Genomic DNA, 19,693 nt, shown 5'->3' with positions numbered 1-19,693 from the left:
TGCGCTGACGTCACCGGCGGCGATTTCAGCCGTGGGGCCTCAGGGCTGCAGCCGCCCGGCCGGCGAACGGCGGAGTGAGCGACCCATTGCAGGGGCTGCGCTTCTGCCTCTTCAAGACGTGGCCCACACGCTTTTAAAAACACCGACTCGTGTCGCGCGGTCGCCTCGCTCCAAGGTTTAGGTCCACCCCCCCTCCTCCAGGTGGCGTTGCCTCTGTCTGCGTGACGTCACCGGCGGCGATATCAGCTGAGGGGCCTCAGGGCTGCAGCCGGCGAACGGCGACAAATCGCGGGCGACATCGAGCAATTCGCGACGTTTCTGTGCGTTCATTGTGGGGGGAAGGAGGCTAAAAGCCGCGGCACGTCGTTGTTGTTGTTGTTTGTTTATTGTTTGGGTGGTGAGGCCGTCGCCTGGTGATCCGGGCCGAGTTAATTGGCGTCACGTGACCAATTAGCGCGCAGCCTCCGTCGTCGCGGGCGGGTTGCGGGCGAGGCCTCATCGCGGTTCGGGAAACAACAACAACATCATCAACAACAACATCAACGACAACATCAACATCATCAACAACAACATCATCAACAACGACAACATCATCAACAACATCGCCATCGGCAGCAACGTGACGGGGTTTTAATTGCTGACGTGATCACGTGGACACGGACGCGACCATCGCCACCATCAACCCGCCCCCCCCATCACCACGAACATCACCAACTCCGCAAGGATTACGAACATCAACCACCATCACCTTCACCACCATCACCTTCACCACCACCATCATCATCGTCTGTAATATCCGCGCCATCACCGCAAGCATTAGGAACATCACCACCACCATCATCGCCGTCGCTCCGGTTACCACCAACAACAACAAACACCATCACCATCAACAAAGCCACACGAAAAAGGGAGACCAACCCATCATCAAAACCAACTTCACCGCCATCACCACCATCATCACCACCACTATCATCGCCACCATATAATCATCATCACCACCTCTATCGCAACCACCAATATCACCACGATCAATATCATCGCCACCACCCCCAACTATCACCACTATCACCACCACCACCACTATCATCACCACCACCACCAATATCACCACCACCAATATCATCACCACCACCACTATCACCACCACCACTATCACCACCACCACAGTCACCTTACCACCACCACCACCCCCCATCAGCCGCGATGGGACGCACCGACGGCGGCGTGTGCTCGCGCGCCTACTTCGTGGCGGTGATGGTGTTCGCCCACGTCTACATCCTCAACATCATCGTGCTACTCATGTACGTGCACTACAGCGGGGGGCCGCGCGGGGACCCCCCCGAGCCCCACGCAGAGGGGTCCGCGCCGCCCCCCCCCACCACGGGACCCGGGGGACACCAAGGGGATGAGCAAAGGGGGTCCCGGTTGCCCCCCTTCCAGCTGCCGCGCATGGAGGGGATTAAGGTGGGGACCCCCTCGCCACCACCCCCCCCCCACTACGCCCACATCTCTATAGATCTCAATGCCTTCTCAGTGCTGCCCAGCTTATTACAGACAGATTCAGGGCGTGTTGGTCACCCCGTGTCCCTTATCCCTTATACATCTCAACGTTCATCCTACAAAGTTCCATCACAAGGGAGAAACACAAACGCACAGACAAACACATTTTATTTTGGTCATTTGAATCGGCTGTACGCCGTATGGATCTGAAAATTAAATGTCCCTCTACAAGAATACGGGGTAAACCGTATGGGTTGACAGGTAAGCAATATATGTGGGTCTCTATGTATCTCTGTGGGTCTCTTTGGATCTCTATGGGTCTCTATCTATAATAATACCTGTCAACCCCTTATCAGTGCTGCCTACCTTGTTACAGACCAAATCAGACCTTGTTGGTCACCCCGTGCCGCTCACAAATCTCAACGTTCATCCTACAAGGTTCCATCGCAAGGCAGAAACACAAACAAATACACAAACACATATGGACCTGAACTCAACTTCCCTGTACAAGAGGGTTAAACCGTATGGGTTGGTAGCCATGGAATCCGATCTTATTTTAGGTTTCTCCGGAGCGCACCGCCTTAGCTTAAGGCGCTTTACGGAGTTGAACGGCGGTGACGGCGATCGAGCGAGTTGGGTGTCAAGGTGGCCATGCCAGGGCCGATGAATTGGGGATGACCGTAACAGAGGGCACGCCCGGGGGGTGGGGGGGTCACACGAAAGGGCGATAGGGGAGGGACGCCAAGCAGTGGAGGGGTCAGGGGAGGGAAGAGGAAGGGAATGGGCAGTGGAGAAGAGGTGGGGAGGGTTTAAGGGGGAGACTTAAGGGGGGTTAGGAGGTGGGGGGGCTGAGTGTATGGGCAGTGTTGAGTCTATGGGCAGTGAGTGTATGGGCAGTGTTGAGTGTATGGACTGTGCTGAGTCTATGGTGTAGTGTTGAGTCTATGGGCTGTGTTGTAGATATGGGCAGTGCTGAGTCAATAGTGCAGTGTTGAGTCTATGGGCAGTGTTGAGTCTATGGGTGGTGTTGAGTCTATGGGTGGTGTTGGGTCTATGGTGCAGTGTTGAGTCTGGTGCAGTGCTGAGTCTATGGTGCAGTGCTGAGTCTACGGTGCAGTGCTGAGTCTATGGTGCAGTGCTGAGTCTACGATGCAGTCCTGAGTCTATGGTGCAGTGCTGAGTCTATGGGCAGTGTTGAGTCTACGGTGCAGTGCTGAGTCTACGGTGCAGTGTTGAGTCTATGAGCAGTGTTGAGTCTATGGACTGTGCTGAGTCTATGGTGCAGTGTTGAGTCTATGGTGCAGTGCAGTGCTGAGTCTACGGTGCAGTACTGAGTCTACGGTGCAGTGTTGAGTCTATGAGCAGTGTTGAGTCTATGGACTGTGCTGAGTCTATAGGCTGTGCTGCTCAATATACAGGGGGAGTTGATTCCAGCAGAGGGGTGCAAGGAGGGAGAAGGAGCGGAAAGGGGATTGGGTACTGGGAGGAGGAGGGACCGAGAGAAGATTGGAAACCAAGAGGATGAGGGGGGACATAAAAAGAGGTGAGATGAGGTGCGTCAAGGCCACGGAAAGATGTAAGGACGAGGTATTTGAAAAGATGGCGGCATAGTAAACGGGAGGCGATTTGAGATGTGAAGTGTGAGAATGAAATGGGTGCTTCAAAATAACCCCCACCCCTCCCCCGTTACCCCACAGGTAGGTCACGTGCGCGCAAGTCACCTCGTGCCCGGGGTGCTGAGTCATGTGACCACGCTGAGCCTCAAGCCTCTGCTGTTTGGTGAGTGCGAGGCACCCCGGCTACCATGATGCATTCTGGCCCTTTACCAAGCCCTGTCCACGGCCCTGCTTGGCCCCGAGTTGATTCCGACGTCGTTTTGTTAGGGCGGCGTAGCGCAGTTTGGAGGCCACCTCGGCTTGGCAAATGGTCAGTGGAAAACGATCCGCACCATGAGGGGGACGCACACTGGCTCGGTTCGGATGTGCCAGTGGAAAAGGGGTGTCGGTGGCGCGTGGCGGCTGCAGTTGCTGCTGCCGCCGCTGTGTTCATGTACCCGGCGTATACCCGCGTGTGCCCATGCGTGTACCCGTGCGTGTGCCCGCGCATGTAGAAGTGTCGGCCATGCTCTCCCTTGCCGAGTGCCGGGAGCTGGAGGAGCTGGCTCGGCGCGCCGGGCTGCACGAGGTGCGGGCCCCACCGGCGGGAAGCCACGACGCCGCCACGGGCGACGACGCTGCCGCCGCCGCCGACGCGCACCGCACCAACGCGTGGAACGCGTGGCTCAACCAGAGAGCCGGCGCCCCGCAGGTGCTGCGCTCGCTCAGTGACAGGTACGGCGGGCGGGGTGCGGGCATACCCGGTGGATGAGAGGGCGGTGTGGGTGGTGATGGTGGTGTCGATGGTGGTGCTCGTGGCGATATTGATGGTGGTGTTGATGCTGGTGGTGCTAGCCCAGCGGTGGCGGTGTTGCTCGTGGGGATTGCGGTACTCGTGGGCGTGGTGACATGGTGAAGTGCTGGCGCTGCTGCAGTGCTGCTGATGCTGACACCGCTGATTCCGGTGATATTGCTGCTGATACTGCTGTTGCTCATCCTTTGCTGCTTCCGCCGCCGCTGCTGCTACTGCTGTTGCCGCCGCCGCAGGGTGGTGCACCTGACGGGGTTGCCACGGGCGCTGGTGGAGGCGGGCGAGCCCGTGCAGGTGCACGTGCTGGCGGAGGGCGGGCACGAGCGCGCCCACCGCGACAGCGGAGCCACGGACGCGCGCACCGTGTGTGCCCACACGCGCATGCTGGCGCAGCACCATCACACGGCGGAAACGCCATGCCGGTACGTGGGGGGTGGCACGCACCGTGACGGTGTTGGGGTCACCTGTGTATGTAGCTTTGTCACGGTACTGGTGTCACCTGTGTGTGTGGCTATGTGACGCTGCTGCTGACACCTGTGTGTGTGTGTGGCTATGCCACGGTGTTGGTGTCACCTGTGTGTGTGTGTGGCTGTGTCACGGTGCTGGTATCACCTGTGTGTGTGTGGCTATGTGATGCTGCTGGTGTCACCTGTGTGTGTGTGTAGCTATGTGACGGTGTTGGTGTCACCTGTGTGTGTGTGTAGCTATGTGACGGTGTTGGTGTCACCTGTGTGTGTGTGGCTATGTCACGGTGCTGCTGTCACCTGTGTGTGTGTGTGTGGCTGTGTGACGGTGTTGGTGTCACCTGTGTGTGTGTAGCTATGTGACGGTGTTGGTGTCACCTGTGTGTGTGTGGCTGTGTGACGGTGTTGGTGTCACCTGTGTGTGTGTAGCTGTGACGGTGTTGGTGTCACCTGTGTGTGTGTGGCTATGTCACGGTGCTGCTGTCACCTGTGTGTGTGTGTGGCTGTGTGACGGTGTTGGTGTCACCTGTGTGTGTGTAGCTATGTCACGGTGTTGGTGTTTCTAAATGACGTGGAGGAGGGCGGAGAGACGGCGTTTCCTGCCGCGGACAACCGGACCTTCGATTCCTCGGTGAGCGAAGGGAGGGGAATCGGAGAGGGGTGTAAGTGGACAGTGAGTGAGGTGTGTGGGTGGTGGGTGAGTGGTGAGGGGTATGTATGAGTAGTGTGTTCAAGTGGTGAGTTGTGTGTGTGAGTATTGTGTACGACTGGTCAGTGAGGTGTGTGTGAGTGGTGAGGTATGCGTGAGTGAGTAGTGTGTGTGAGTGGTGATGTATGCGTGAATGGTGAGCGAAGTGTGTGTGAGTGGTGAGTGAGGTGTGTGTGAGTGGTGATGTATGTGCGAGTAGTGTGTGAGTGGTGATGCATGCGTGAGTGAGCAGTGCGTCTGAGTATTTATGAATGGTGAGCGAGGCGTGTGTCTGTGTGTGCTGTGCTATTTCTGGCCGTGGCTAAGTTGACTCTCCCATCGTGCTCCACAAATATTCACACGATAAGAAATAAAGCCTTGAGTCCAAGTGTGATCACACGCATGTGCACGTGCATGCGTCTGTGCGTGTTTGCGGAATGTGCAGCAGTGGTTAACGCATTGCCTTACGAACCTGCCGATCCAAGTTCGATTCCCGCTCGCAGCCAATAACAGTGGGGTGTATCCGAACCAGTCCTGGGCCTCCCCTAGGTTGACTCGGCCGTAAATGAATACATGGTACGATGCATAAACATCGCCACAAGGGAGCCAAAGGCGGCTGGGCGTGCTTGCTGGCCACACACGCCCTCGTGTGCCGTGCCGGCCTTCATAGGTGCTCCCCGAACAGCACTTTCCCCAACAGTCCGTTAAAGCTGGTGATTTTTGTCTTTGTGTGTCTGTGCGTGTGGGCGCAGGACCTGGTGCGAGGCGACGTGGACATGAGTGACATGCGCGCCCACTGCTCCCGCGCCAACCTGCGCGTCACCCCACACGCCGGCAGCGCTCTGCTGTGGTACAACCACCTGTCGGATGGCCGTGGTGGGTCCGGGACGGTCGCACACCGCAATCAGCCGTGCTCTATCCACTGCTGCGTAGATCATAGGTTTACTCAGCTTTAAATGAGCACCGAATGCGAGTTGTAATTAATCGGCGCTGGCCGGGCGTGGTGCTGGCTAGACATCACCCCGTCGTGCGCCGGACCGGCCTCAGTAGGTAATCTCTCACGGCATCTGCTCATCGTTGAAACCTCCTTTGCCAGTAGCAAAATATGATAATTGTTTTTTTTACCCTTTTATCTGGCAACAAAACTGACACCTTTTTTTACAAGGAGTCATGTTTGTTCTTTACTTGATACAGTAATTTTGCTGTGACGGTGCCACCTGAAGACGGAAGCTTGTGTTGCCTCCGAAACGTCGTGATTTAATTAAATTAAATTTTCATTTGTTTTACCTACGTGACTTTATCGAAAAAAACAAAGAGTATAGAGTCATGTTTGCATTGACCACAACACCTGCGGTCGGAATGCAAACAAAAAACACAACTCTGATCATGTATGCACTCTCCTTGAAATCGATTGGTCCACACCCGAGACAGCTTTTCCTAGAGCCCAGTCTCACATGGTGTTGGTACCAGATGACGCCATGCAGTCCTGTTAAAGGCGATAACCGGGTAACTTTGTCTTTGTCTGTGTAGGCTGGGTGGGCGAGCTGGACGACTACTCTCTGCAGGGCGACTGCGCAGTCGTGCGCGGCGCCCGCTGGACCGCACGACTCTGGGTGAACGTCGACCCGGACGCCCAGCGCCAGTCCCGCCTGCTCGACCCCGCGTGGCCGGGTCAGCGTGACCCCGTGCGACCCGCCCACCCTGACTCCGCTTGGCCCGGTCTGAAGCCCCAGTCCTGGGGCCCAGGCCATGATGAGGTTCCCCCTCCTCCTCCTCCTCCTCCTCCTCCGCTGGTGCTGCCCCCGATGGCCGATCGGAGCTGTGAGGACGCACAGATGGATTGAGGGATGGATGGCGACCTTAAGACTGTGGAGTCGTTCTTTTCAGTTCACCCGTGTGTCCACCGCTTGTGGAGGAGAAACGCGAAATTCCAGAGCGTGGCTGTGATATTGGCTCGGCCACAGCCCTTGTTGTGTGACCGTGTGTCTGTGTGTGTATGACTGTGTGCGTTTATCTTATATTTATTTTATTTATTAGTGCTTGTTCATTTGTGTTGCTGTTGGTCAGTAGTGGTTCCCCTTGTGTGTGCAACCCGTGTTTGTCTCGGCGAATTCATGGGCCCCAGAATGTGACTGAAATTGTAGCGAGCGGCACCCTGTGGGTCCTGGAATGTGAATGCTGCAGGGGTTGGCATCACTTCACTTGGTCATCACCGAGTGGGTGGCCTGGGCAAGGCCTAGCCTAGGCCTAGGCTAGGGCGAAGGCTATGGCCATAAATAATGATGCCCTCTACCCAGAAGAGCCTCACTGAGTCGCCAGACTGTTTTTCAGGAGTGTTGTGCCACATTGAGATGTTTGGCCAATTATTTTGGCAAATGTCATTTGGCGTTAAACCAGGATAACCCGGAGAAAACCCCATCGCGTACGGGGGGGAAACACTGAATTCTCCACACAGATGGATTCAATAATATATTCTGGCATGTTCTGGCCGCACCTTGCAGTTCAAGCCTTCAGCACTCGCCTTTCGTGGCGTGTCTACCCCTACCGAGTACTAACCAGGCTTAAACCTGCTTAGCTGCTGAGGTCCGACTGTTACAGCCGTATGCTGGGATGGAGTCACTATTTTAAAGAGTTGAAGTGACAGGTCCTCAATTTTGTGTGCACAGTGTGTCACACGCGTGTGCTTGTGTGGCGGTCAGCAGGGGCTTGCGGAAGGTCCTGAGAATGTTTGCGTCAATCCACTGCTCCGTGAAGGTTCTCCCCCCCACACTGCGCCGATTGCGTTGGGGGGTTACTTGACCATAACTTCACCGTGCTCGCTAGTGTGGGTTGGCGAAGGCGGGGAGCATAGACGTAGCAGCTTGGTAGCACAACGGTACAACAGCGCGTGTTTGCTGTACTGACTTCTACTGACCACAATGTAGCTCCCGAAGCATCCTGCACAACCTGCTGCTGTTGCTCAACTCGTGATGGGGGCAGAGGACGGAGCTTCCCAAGTAGTAGGTGGAGCTACCTGGGGGGGGGAGCTACCTGACTAGGGGGTGGGGCTACCCAGATAGTAGGCGGAGCTACCTGGGTAGGGGGTGGAGCTACCCGACTAGGGGGTGGAGCTACCCAAGTAGTAGGCGGAGACTCCTGGGTGGGGGGTAGAGTTAACCGACTAGGAGGTGGGGCTACCCAAGTAGTAGGCGGGGCTACCTGGGTAGGGGGTGGAGCTACCCGACTAGGAGGTGGAGCTTCCTGGGTGGGGCGCAGGGCTAGTGAATGAGTGGGGATGTCTAAAACGTGAGTGGGGCTGACAAGAGAGAAGAAAGAGAGAATCAACAGCATTCTACTCAAATTTTAAAATGCTGTTGATTCTCTCTTCAACACACCGGTGGGCTAAAAAAGTGAATTATTTTGTCCTTTGAAAAACGTGACACATTTTTTACTGTTTGGCCGTGTCGGGTGGTGGAGGGTTACGACACATTTATAAATAACGCGATCTGACCCAAAAACCTATATTATGAATAATATTGGTCGCGACAGCCTGCTACGTGTTAAAGAGAGGGAGGAGCTGACAGTGTTGCATGTGTCACCCTCGATCAGGGGTGGGGAACCTTTTTTCTGCCAAGGGCCATTTGGATATTTATAACATCATTCGCGTGCCACACAAAATTATCAACGTAAAAATTAGCCCGTTATATTTGGTCAAACATTTAATTAACTCACCCCTAATGCGATGGCTGGAACTGCTTCTCTTTGGCGAGGCGTGTGATGTTAGCTGCTGGTGATGATGTTGATACTCGCAACCGCTTTTCCAGGTTTGCTCCTAGATTTATTGAATTTCGAGTCCCGCCTGCGGTTGCCTTGGCAGGGCCAGAGACCAACTGATTTCGCGGGCCTCATACGGCCCGCGGGCCAGACATTCCCCACTCCTGCCGTAGAGCCTCCAAAAATGTGGTAGCCTCAAGCCAGTTGAATTGGGTTTGCGTGTGGTGGGGTCAAGTGTGGCTTCTACCTCTTCGGAGACGTCTGGCTCAGCGCGCAAAAGAGTAGGCCAAGTACCTTCTAGAAGGGATCGAGCGCTCCCTCGAGTGGAAGAGCTTCCCACCAGCAGCGGCCCGAGAAGCAAATTTTCCGGGCTGCACCTTTCGAGCCGTGTCCAGAGCGGCGTCGGAACTGTTCTCGGGACTTTGTGACCGGCCGTCTTGCTGGAGTCGCGTAGAGTCTCGTTCGTTGTTTTGGGAGCGCGAGGTTTGCACTTTATATTGGGATGAGGGTTCGATACCCGGGCAGGTGTCGGTGTGGAGGGGGGGGGGGGAAGTGAATTTTGACCGCGTGCAATGTGGAGAAGAATTATTTAAATACAATTAATTTATAATTCCTAGAGTGTGTGCTCGTGGTTCTGTAATGAGCGGCCGTTGTGATCATTATCACCATGATCCGCCATGATCTTGATGACCACCATCATCACCATGACAACCACCTTCAGCGGATTTTCGCTAGCCATTGAACAAAGACGGTCACTGCATCGCACGCTTTCAGATGCGCCTCTGCGGCCTTCTGGAATGCTCTTCCTTCTGATATTAGGAAACCATTGAAACTATGCACTTTTCAATCATCCAGATTGAAAATTCATTTCTTTAAAACTGCTCTTTGTGTTTGTTGTCCTTTCCCTGCATTTGCGATTAGCACGGTTGGCTACATACGGTGCGTAAGAATTTCAACATACAAACATACATTCTCACCATCAACTCCACGATATTCATCGTGATTCACAACCACCACCCCCATGACCATCACCACAAATATTCTTTGCCATCATCATCATCATCCCAATCGTCACCACCACTCGTGCGGACACCTTCACAGACGACCCGGGGGTGTTGCATCAAATAAATGTGCCAGTTTTATTTCCATTTGGAACAGGGGTCACGGTGTCACGACCCCTGGGGGGGTCGCGTCACAGCGAGAGGTCGGGGCAGAATGCGGCGGCACAGGCGAACGCAACTTGACACGTGAACTGGTAACGCCGTCACGGCTTCTTCCGCGTGACTGTCCCCCCCCCCCGGCGCGCCTCCCTCACGAGCTGTCGCGCACGTGCTCGGCAATCACCTTGATGGCGAGCCAGGTCTCCTGCGCCGTCGGCAGGATCTGGTTGGCGGGGAGGATGAAGCCGTAGCGGCCCGTGTCGCGCAGCTCGAAGCAGTACGAGTAGCGGACTTTGGCGGCTTCGTAGGTCCAGTCGATGGAGCCGCCGCTCGCCTGGTCTGTGTCCGACGAGACGGAGGTGGTAACGATACACAGGTGAGTGAGGTCAGTCGGTGAGTCCACTGATCAAAGTGATTTGCTTGACTGGTGCACGTGGAGAGGGATACATGGGTACACACAGGGACACACACAGAGACACAAAGGGATACACAAGGACACGGAGGGAGGGATACACGGTTACACACGGAGGGACGTTCTTGAGAGGGCTACATGGGTACACAAAGACAAAGATCCCCCATATAGTTTTAACAGACTGTAGGAGCAAGTGCTGTTAGCGTGCACCTATGAAGGCCGGAACACAGACACGGAGGGACACACAGACTTATCCAATGGGGCATGCACGGGGAAATGCTGGTGTCAAGTTAGAGAAAGTGATTTCCTGCTCACATGAGCATGGAAGCGGTGGTCATCTGTGACAGTGGTAGAAATTCCACCTTCCTGTAGCTAGCAGGGGTGAGACTTCAACGGACAACCGCTGTTAACTTCCCTACAAAGTGGTGCTCGGTTTGTCGACCTCCGTATCTGTGTCCGGGTCAACCTGCGTTTGCATCGCAGCCCAGCGGAACACGTGCAGGACCGTCGCGTACCACTCGTGCTCTGAGAACCGCCGCCGTAGAGCCACCGTGAGTCCCGTGAGCGTGCGAGTCCCCCGGCATGAGTCGTGTACCAGGGCGAGTACTCACAGATGGTGGTGATGATCGGACCGTACGTGTACTTGGTGTTGTACAGGGAGGTGAGGGCAGTCACCGCCGACTTAGCCAGGTTGTTCTGTACACAAAGACAAACATCCCCCGTATAGCCTCGCCGTACTGTTGGGGCGAGTATTGTTCACGAGCGCCTGTGAAGGCCGGCACGGCACACAAGAGGGGGTTGGGTGGTCAGCAACACGCCCGGCCGCCCTTTGTTTCCCGAGTGGCGATGTTTACACACCGCACCGGGTACTCATTCGAGGCTGAGCCGACCTAGGGGAGGCCCGGGACGGGTTCAGATAATTGTCACTGGCGTCTGTGGCCGTGAGTGGGAATCGAGCTCGGGCCGCCGGGTTTATAGCGCGGCACGCTAACCGGTGCACAACGCACACACACAGACACGCACACAGACACACACACAGACACACACACAGACACACACACAGACAGACAGACACACACACAGACACACACAGACACAGACAGACAGACAGACACACACAGACACACACAGACAGACACACAGACACACACAGACACTCACACACACACAACACAACAACCGCCATTCGCCACTAAGTGGCGGTGACGTCACCACGACGCTTGTGCCAGGCCATGTGCACCCTGAGGCCACGTGAAGTGTCGAACGCCCGCTGGCAGGAGGTCACGGGGCAGACCCAGGTGCCACAGGTCGACTGACCGAGATGACCGAGATGACTGGCTGATGCACCACCTGTGCCCCCTACTGTGCCAACTTGCTGTGCTTTAGCCACCCGGCGCTCCGCTCGTTGTTGTGAGCGTCGCTCCTCCGCCCTCCGTTGTTGTTGGAGGGCGACTGCCTCCAACTGCCCAGTAGCGTCCTTCACGAGCCTCCTCCACTGAGGCCGATCTTGACACCGCTGGCACCAGTCATCGGCAAGTCCACTCAGCTCCACGTCCTCCTGTACCACATCACTCCATCTCCTCTCTAGCCCGTGCCGCGCCCGTTTAGCCCCCTCGATCCGGCCGAACAAAAGCTGTTTAGGCATGCGGTGGCTGGGCATGCGGGCTACATGACCCAGCCAACGCAGCCTTGCCCGCCGGAGGAGCTCACTGATGGGACTTTGCCCAGATCTTTCAAGGACTTGTGAACTCCTCACACAATCCAGCCTGGTTAAACCCAGGATGGATCGTAGGCAGGCCAGCCTAAATGTTTCCAACCGGCGAAGATGCTCCACTAGGGAGGTCCACGTTTCGCAAGCGTAGAGAAGGGAGGGAATGACCGTGGCCGAGAAGACCTGAAGCTTCGTGCGGAGCGACAGACCAGGTAGCTTCCACACAGCGTTACGCAACCGATGAAAAGATATTGCCGCTCGACTGATTCGGAGTGAGACCTCTGCTGATAAACTGGAGCCGGTCATGAGCACACTGCCCAGGTATGGGAAACTCTCCACTCTCTCCACAACTGCCCCATCACCGATTGGGAGTTGTGGGGGCGGAGTGCCCGATGGTACAAAATACCCAGGCAGGTGCTTAGTTTTGGTGGGGCTGATGGTAAGGCCCCACCTCTTAGTGGCACACTCCAGTCTCAGCAGCAGCGTCTCCAACTCCTCTTCTGAATGAGCAGCTATTACCAAATCATCGGCATACATAACGTGGTTGACCAATAGGGAGCCATCCCTTGATCGCACCCGGGCGTCGATCAGCCTCCCATTATATCTGTACCAAATGGAAATTCCCCCGGTACAGCTATTGAAGGCTTCACGAACTACGCAGTCGAAATAGATGTTAAATAATGTGGGAGCCAGAGGACATCCCTGTCGCACCCCAAGGTGTACAGGGAAAGGCTCCGACTCCCGGCCACGTAGTTTTACCCGGGCCCGCTCACCATCATGAAGGTCCTTAATGATCGTGAGCAGAGGGTCAGGGACTCCGAAAGCACGAAGAACAACCCAGAGCCCAGTCCTACTGATGGTATCATAGGCCTTGACCAGGTCAATAAAGCAGAGATGTAGGTCTTTTTGGAATTCCCTACACCTCTGCTGTAGCAGACGGACAGAAAATATGGCATCTGTGCAGGACCGCCCTTTCCTGAAACCACATTGGGGCTCCGCAAGCCTCTCCTCAGCATGCCTAGCAAGGCGATGTTGAATAATCCTTGCCAGGACCTTACCCGGCACACTGAGGAGTGAGATGCCCCTGTAGTTGTTACAGTCGGTACGGTCCCCCTTCTTAAAGAGGGGGACCACCAGGGCATCCTTCCAGTCCTGCGGAACCCGTCCAGTGGTCCAGACTGTTGTTATGATGTCATATAGGGCAGTCTGTGCACAAACGCCACCCTCCCTCAGCATTTCGCCTGGGAGATCATCTCTGCCCGGTGCCTTCCCTGGTCTCAGACTCCGGATCGCCCTCAGTACTTCCTCAACAGCCGGTACCTCAGCCAGCCACTCACAGGGGGTGACCTCTTCCAATATTTGAGGCACCGCAGCCTCAGCAGGGTTATCCCCACTTTGTGCCATGATGTTTTCCTGGCTGAGAGATTTTCCCTCCCCCAGGACCTCACAGAAATGCTCAGCAAATCTGCAAACCTGTTCCTGGGGGTCGGAGATTGGATCACCGTTTTTTCCTCTAATGATGGTAATAGGTGTGGCGCTACAGGTTACTTTTTTGATGGAGTTAAATAGTGATTTGTGATCGCGGGCTACTGAGGCAGACTCCATCTCCTCAGCAACCCGCGACCACCACCCATCCTTACAGCGCCTCACGGCTCTCCGAACCTCCGAGCGAAGACTGCGGTAAACCTCCTCATTCTCTGACGTGGGATGCTGTAGGCGATGAGAGTGGGCCTGTCGCTTTTTCTCAATTAACCTGAACACCTCCTCCGTCAGCCAGGGTTCCCGGGGAGGTCTGGACCGCGTACCCAAAGCAGCCATTGCAGCTGCATGAGTCACAGTCCTAAACCTTGCCCATTTACACACACACAGACACACACACACAGACACACAGACAGACACACAGACACTCACACACACAGACACACCCACACAGACACAGACACACAGACATACAGATACAGACAAACACACACACACACAGACACACAAAGACACACACACAGAGAGACACACACAGACATACACACAGACATACACACGCACACACAGTGGCATACACACCAGCTCGGTGTGGTCCGGCGCCAGCTGGTTCTTGTATCCGAAGGGGAAGATGAGCATCTGCGAGTAGGAGTGGACGTCGATGAAGCTAGTGATCTCAGGGTGAGCCTGCACGAAGTTCACGATGGCCTGCACCTCCGACTCGGAGTGCGCGCTCGGCCCGCGGTACGTCTCCGTGCATGAGCTGCTGCTGGAGCCCGGGCCTGCACTCGCGAGTCAAACAACGCGCAAAGTCTTCTTGGTTCTTTCGGTAAAGTCACGTAGAAAGAAATTAATAAAATAATAACAATAAAACATAATAAAACGGTAAAGTTTAGAAAATATTGTGTATTTGTTTCGATTTAAAGCTTTCGTGACTGCAGGGATTCATCTTCTTGGTTCTTTCGGTAAAGTCACGTAGAAGGGAAATAATAAAAATAAAACATAATAAAATAATTCTCACGACGTTTCGGCCACAACGCAAGTAGCTGCTTGCGTTGTGGCCGAAACGTCGTGAGAATTATTTTACTATGTTTTATTTTTATTATTTTATTAATTTCTTTCTACGTGACTTTACCGAAAGAACCAAGAAGATGAATCCCTGCAGTCACGAAAGCTTTAAATCGAAACGCGTAAAGGTCGCTGTTGGAACAAGAGCTACCACAAAGACCGGCACGGCACATGAGGGGGCGGGTGTGGTGCAGGGGCGGGAGGGGGGGGCGGGTGGCTACCTCCAAATCCAGCGGCGAAGTTACGGTTGGGGTCGGTTCCCACGCAGGAGTTTCCAGAGTACTGGGAGCGCGTCTTGCGCCACATGCGGTCCTGCACGGCGGAGTTCAGAGGTCAGCGGGGTCATCGGAGGAATTGACGTGGCACAGAGTTTCACGGTTCTAATGTGCCAGGCCGCCCTGGTTAACGCCGTGGCGGTGGTGTGTGCGTATGAACCGTACGCTGCTACCTCGCTCGCGACGGCCTGCGTGGGCTGCACGGGGCAACTTTGTGTGTGTGTGTCGGGCAAGTGGGGGGGAGTCTCACGCGCTCGTGGGTGTACACGTAGCCGTCGGGGTTGGCGACGATCTCAAAGTACCAGTCCATGGTGTTGAGCAGAGAGGTGATGGCCGAGTCTTGCCCGTACTCGCTCACGAGCTGCGGGGGTTGGGGGGTTGGTCAGCATCATCATCATCATCGGCTTTGGTCATCAGAATTAATCATGATAAACACGAGCCATTCATGTCGCTACAATGCCACTATCATCATTATCTGAAAGCACCACAGTGCTTCCTAGGATAATCGGCACCACTGGTCAGCAGTCATCATCAGTCACGGCCACACGCGATCATGATCGCCACTGTCACCGTCTGCATCACCACCACCATTATCATAACCATCAGAGACAACACAGTCATCACTACCGGTATCATTATCCTCACAGTCGCCATCCACGTCACCACCACCATCACCACCATCGTCACAAGCAGCATCACCGCTTTCACCCTTCACCATCGTCGGCATCGTCGGCATCGCCGCTCAGCCACCGGGCCTCGCGTACCTTCTTGGCGATCCAGATGCCCGTCGCCACGGTGACCCACTCGCGAGCGTGAATGCCTGTGGCCACAAAGATGGCCGGCTTGGACCCGCCACCAGCGCCGATCTGCACGCACGCAGGCACGGCGGTCACGGTCGCCTCGCTGGCGCGTGAAGGCCTCGCCAGGCCGTCGCCGCCTCTCGGGGCCCTGAACCGAGCCGGTGCCCGTGCACGAGCCGATATCCGTCTCGTCGCTCCGTCTCCGCGGCGGACGTGACCTCGCTCATCTGCGTTTCCCCCTGCCGTGGCCGCCACGTTTAAACGGCGAGAACGGGCAGCTCGGCACGGCACCGCCTCGCTGCCATCCGCTCGTAGCGAAGCGCTGGATACTGGGCGAGTGTTAGAGGGTATGCGCGTAGCGGCCGCGCGTTTTGGACAAGGTGGAAATGCGGAGTGGGCACCGCAAGCCGTTCGTCGTCGATACATCGCGACGAACGGACCAAATGAAGCCAATGAGCAATTGGTACGTTTGGTAGAAACGTGGCACAACGTGGCAGGAGAGATCGTGGCACACACATGGGTTCGATAGCCTCCGACGCACGTTTCCCCCCCCCCCCGTCAGGGTTCAATTATCAGCACGCACAACGCGGGGTGGGCACCACGTGGGGTGGGAACCACGTGGGGGGGCACAACGCGGGGGGGGGGGCACCACAGGTGGGGTGGGCACCACGTGGGGGGGGCACCAGGCGGGGGACTACGTTACCTTGAGCACGGGGATGTCGCGATTCTCGTACGTGGATCCGATGTTGATAAGGCTCACGAGGCTTGGGTACTCGCGCACCATGTCCTGCATCCACGTGTTGATCTGCGCACGACCGCACGACGACGAGATTGATACCGTAATGTTGTTTTCTTCGATTCAAAATTGGCATGTTTAGGCAAGGCCACTTGAGTGTTGCTATTGATGCTGTCGCTGGTGGCGTTAATGCCGCAGTTGGTGGTGTTTGTGTCGCACCTGTTGACATTGGTGGCATTTTGATTTAAAGCTTTTGTGACTGCAGGGATTCATATTATTGGTTCTTTTGGTAAAGTCACGTAGAAGGGAAACAATAAAATAACAAAAATATAAAACATTTTTTAAATTGGTTTATATTTTTATTATTTCATTATTTCCCTTCGACGTGACCAAAAGAACCAAGAATATTGGTGGCATTGCTAACGTTGGCGGTGGCGATGTTGGCATTATTTGTTTGTTTTGGCGGTTTTAACGATGGTGGTGCTATTGTGCTGTTATTGTTGATGGTGGCGTTGTGCGTGACGCTGCAGTTGTCGTCGGCGGTGGCGTCCGTACCTCGGGCAGGACGTGGTAGCTCTCGTAGTTGAAGGTGTCGGTGCTGCGAGCAGCCAGCGACTGCGCCCTGCGGGCCGCTGCCATCTCAGCGCGCTCCGCTTTCGTGAGCAACTGTGGGGGGTGGAGGGGGGGTGGGGAGCAGAGAGGGTTCAGTGTGGGGCTGGTACACATCCCAGAGTCTCCATGTCCCCCTCTCGCCGTGGCCCCGTGTATCCGTATCACCTTCTCCCCACGTCCACTGGTCACTCTGCCCCCATATCTCGTGTTCTCTCGTCTCCATGTCGCAGAATATATCCGCACGTCCTCGCTGGTCCCCCGTCCCCCCGTGTCCCCGTGTCACTCCACCCCCCCCCTCTCCCCGAGCCTCACCTCGATGTCGGGGATCATGACCTGGGGGGATAGCCCAGCCCCCTGCAGGGTCCGGGCCACGACTTCCTGGGCCTCCACGGGGACGCGCACGTCCGCAGGGAGGCCCACGCGTGACGCGGGCCTCCAGAAATCCAGCTGCGAGGGGCGGGGCACGTGGGTTAGGATGGGTGGGGTGGGGGGCACCGTCACGGAGGGGGTCACGGAGGAGTGGGGTCATGGGGGAATGGGAACACGGGGGGGGCCGGGGGTGGGGGGTACGGGAAAGGGGTCACGGAGGAAAGGGCCCAGCCAAAGCTGAGAGTAGGGGGGTTACAAAGGGGAGGGGGGCATCAGGGGGCGATTGTGATTGAGAGTGTGTGTTGTTGATGAGATCGTGGGTAGGTGAGTGGGCGAGTGTGCAGGTGGTGAGTGGGCGAGTGTGTTGGTGGTGAGTGGGCGAGTGTGCAGGTGGTGAGTGGGCGAGTGTGTTGATGGTGAGTGGGCGAGTGTGCGGGTGGTGAGTGGGCGAGTGTGTTGGTGGTGAGTGGGCGAGTGTGCGGGTGGTGAGTGGGCGAGTGTGCGGGTGGTGAGTGGGCGAGTGTGTTGGTGGTGAGTGGGCGAGTGTGCAGGTGGTGAGTGGGCGAGTGTGCGGGTGGTGAGTGGGCGAGTGTGCGGGTGGTGAGTAGGCAAGTGTGCGGGTGGTGAGTGGGCGAGTGTGCGGGTAGTGAGTGGGCGAGTGTGTTGGTGGTGAGTGGGCGAGTGTGCAGGTGGTGAGTGGGCGAGTGTGCAGGTGGTGAGTGGGCGAGTGTGCAGGTGGTGAGTAGGCGAGTGTGCGGGTGGTGAGTGGGCAAGTGTGCGGGTGGTGAGTGGGCGAGTGTGCAGGTGGTGAGTGGGCGAGTGTGCAGGTGGTGAGTGGGCGAGTGTGCGGGTGGTGAGTGGGCGAGTGTGCAGGTGGTGAGTGGGCGAGTGTGCAGGTGGTGAGTGGGCGAGTGTGCAGGTGGTGAGTGGGCGAGTGTGCGGGTGGTGAGTGGGCGAGTGTGCGGGTGGTGAGTGGGCGAGTGTGCGGGTGGTGAGTGGGCGAGTGTGCAGGTGGTGAGTGGGCGAGTGTGCGGGTGGTGAGTGGGCGAGTGTGCGGGTGGTGAGTGGGCGAGTGTGCGGGTGGTGAGTGGGCGAGTGTGCAGGTGGTGAGTGGGCGAGTGTGCGGGTGGTGAGTGGGCGAGTGTGCGGGTGGTGAGTGGGCGAGTGTGCGGGTGGTGAGTGGGCGAGTGTGCGGGTGGTGAGTGGGCGAGTGTGCGGGTGGTGAGTGGGCGAGTGTGCAGGTGGTGAGTGGGCGAGTGTGCGGGTGGTGAGTGGGCGAGTGTGCGGGTGGAGCGGTCACCTGCAGCGACTCGTCGCTCTCCAGCTGCTGCAGGACCTTCACGTGGCTCTCCGACGTGGGCACAATCCGCAGCACCTGCTGCCTGTGTCACCACCAGCGCCACAACCATCGTCATCATGGCCACCACAACCTCCACAACCAACATCATTACCATCAAAATCATCACCATCATTACCACAATCAACATCATCATCATCTCCCCCACCCCCCCCCGCCATGTTGAACGGTGACATAGGCGAGCGGCAATGCGTTTGCCACGTGTTGCAGAGGCTCGCGGTTCGAGACCAGCGGCCGCCCTGGCTAATACGGCCTCTCTATTGCAAATCCAGTGTGCCCCTTACCAGCTCATCAATGAGCATCACCTCGATCTATCTCATCTCGCCCAGGTGAGCTTCGGTGTGCGCAGGGGAACCCGGGGTGAGACCCAGGCGATGACCCAACTGAGACCCAGGTGACAACCCAGGTGAGACTCCGGTGACAACCCAGGTGAGACTCCCCACTCACCCCGCGAAGATGCGCAGGTTGGCTGCCGCGGGCCCGAGGGCCGTGGCGGCGATGAGCAGGAGGAGGAGGAGGGGAGCCATGGCGTCTCAAGGGCGCGACGAGGTGACTTGGCCCACTGCGCCGATCGCCTTTTAAATCCGCGGGGAGCAGCAGCAGCAGCGGCGTCGTCATCGTCACCGAGCCGTTATCGCGTGAGAACGTCGGCAGACGGGAGGCAGGTAAACAGGGCCAGGTGCTCGGGCACTGGGGTGGGTCCACAGTACGGACACGGTACGGACAGGTGGTACGCACAGATACACCGGGGGGGGGGGACACACAGACGCGCACGGAGAGATACATCGGTACGCAGAAGAGGGACACGGGACTTTTTATCGCGACGAGATTTCGTAGCGAACGCGAATCGCTTTCTGCTCAGATTTACGGAGAGTTTTTTTGCGGCCGATTTATTTTTGGATG

The 19,693-nt window shown here is 56.6% G+C and overlaps 2 protein-coding genes across 2 annotated transcripts; one reads left to right on the top strand and one right to left on the bottom strand.

Moving 5' to 3' along the window:
• The first annotated feature begins 440 nt into the window (after positions 1 to 440).
• On the top strand, positions 441 to 7,377 carry LOC144732809 (transmembrane prolyl 4-hydroxylase-like). The gene is given in 8 exon segments (XM_078614417.1): positions 441 to 1,464; positions 3,198 to 3,279; positions 3,611 to 3,830; positions 4,143 to 4,328; positions 4,911 to 5,001; positions 5,811 to 5,934; positions 6,589 to 6,836; positions 6,839 to 7,377. Coding segments are annotated over 8 exon segments (1,257 nt in total). The 5' UTR covers positions 441 to 1,203; the 3' UTR covers positions 6,884 to 7,377.
• Positions 7,378 to 9,936: 2,559 nt separating this feature from the next.
• On the bottom strand, positions 9,937 to 19,387 carry LOC144732810 (carboxypeptidase A1-like). The gene is made up of 11 exons (XM_078614418.1): positions 19,238 to 19,387; positions 18,734 to 18,815; positions 17,377 to 17,511; positions 17,008 to 17,118; positions 16,420 to 16,521; positions 15,681 to 15,782; positions 15,167 to 15,277; positions 14,863 to 14,953; positions 14,156 to 14,355; positions 10,995 to 11,079; positions 9,937 to 10,310 (listed from the first exon to the last, which is right to left on the bottom strand). The coding sequence occupies exons 1-11, from the start codon at positions 19,315 to 19,317 to the stop codon at positions 10,123 to 10,125; spliced, it is 1,287 nt and encodes a 428-aa protein (XP_078470544.1). The 5' UTR covers positions 19,318 to 19,387; the 3' UTR covers positions 9,937 to 10,122.
• Positions 19,388 to 19,693: the final 306 nt, after the last annotated feature.

Source organism: Lampetra planeri, chromosome 44 (genome assembly GCF_965212315.1).
Source record: "Lampetra planeri chromosome 44, kcLamPlan1.2.h2, whole genome shotgun sequence".
NCBI lineage: Eukaryota > Metazoa > Chordata > Hyperoartia > Petromyzontiformes > Petromyzontidae > Lampetra > Lampetra planeri.
Note: the sequence above shows the minus strand (reverse complement) of the source record. Positions and strands in the feature narration are given on the sequence as shown.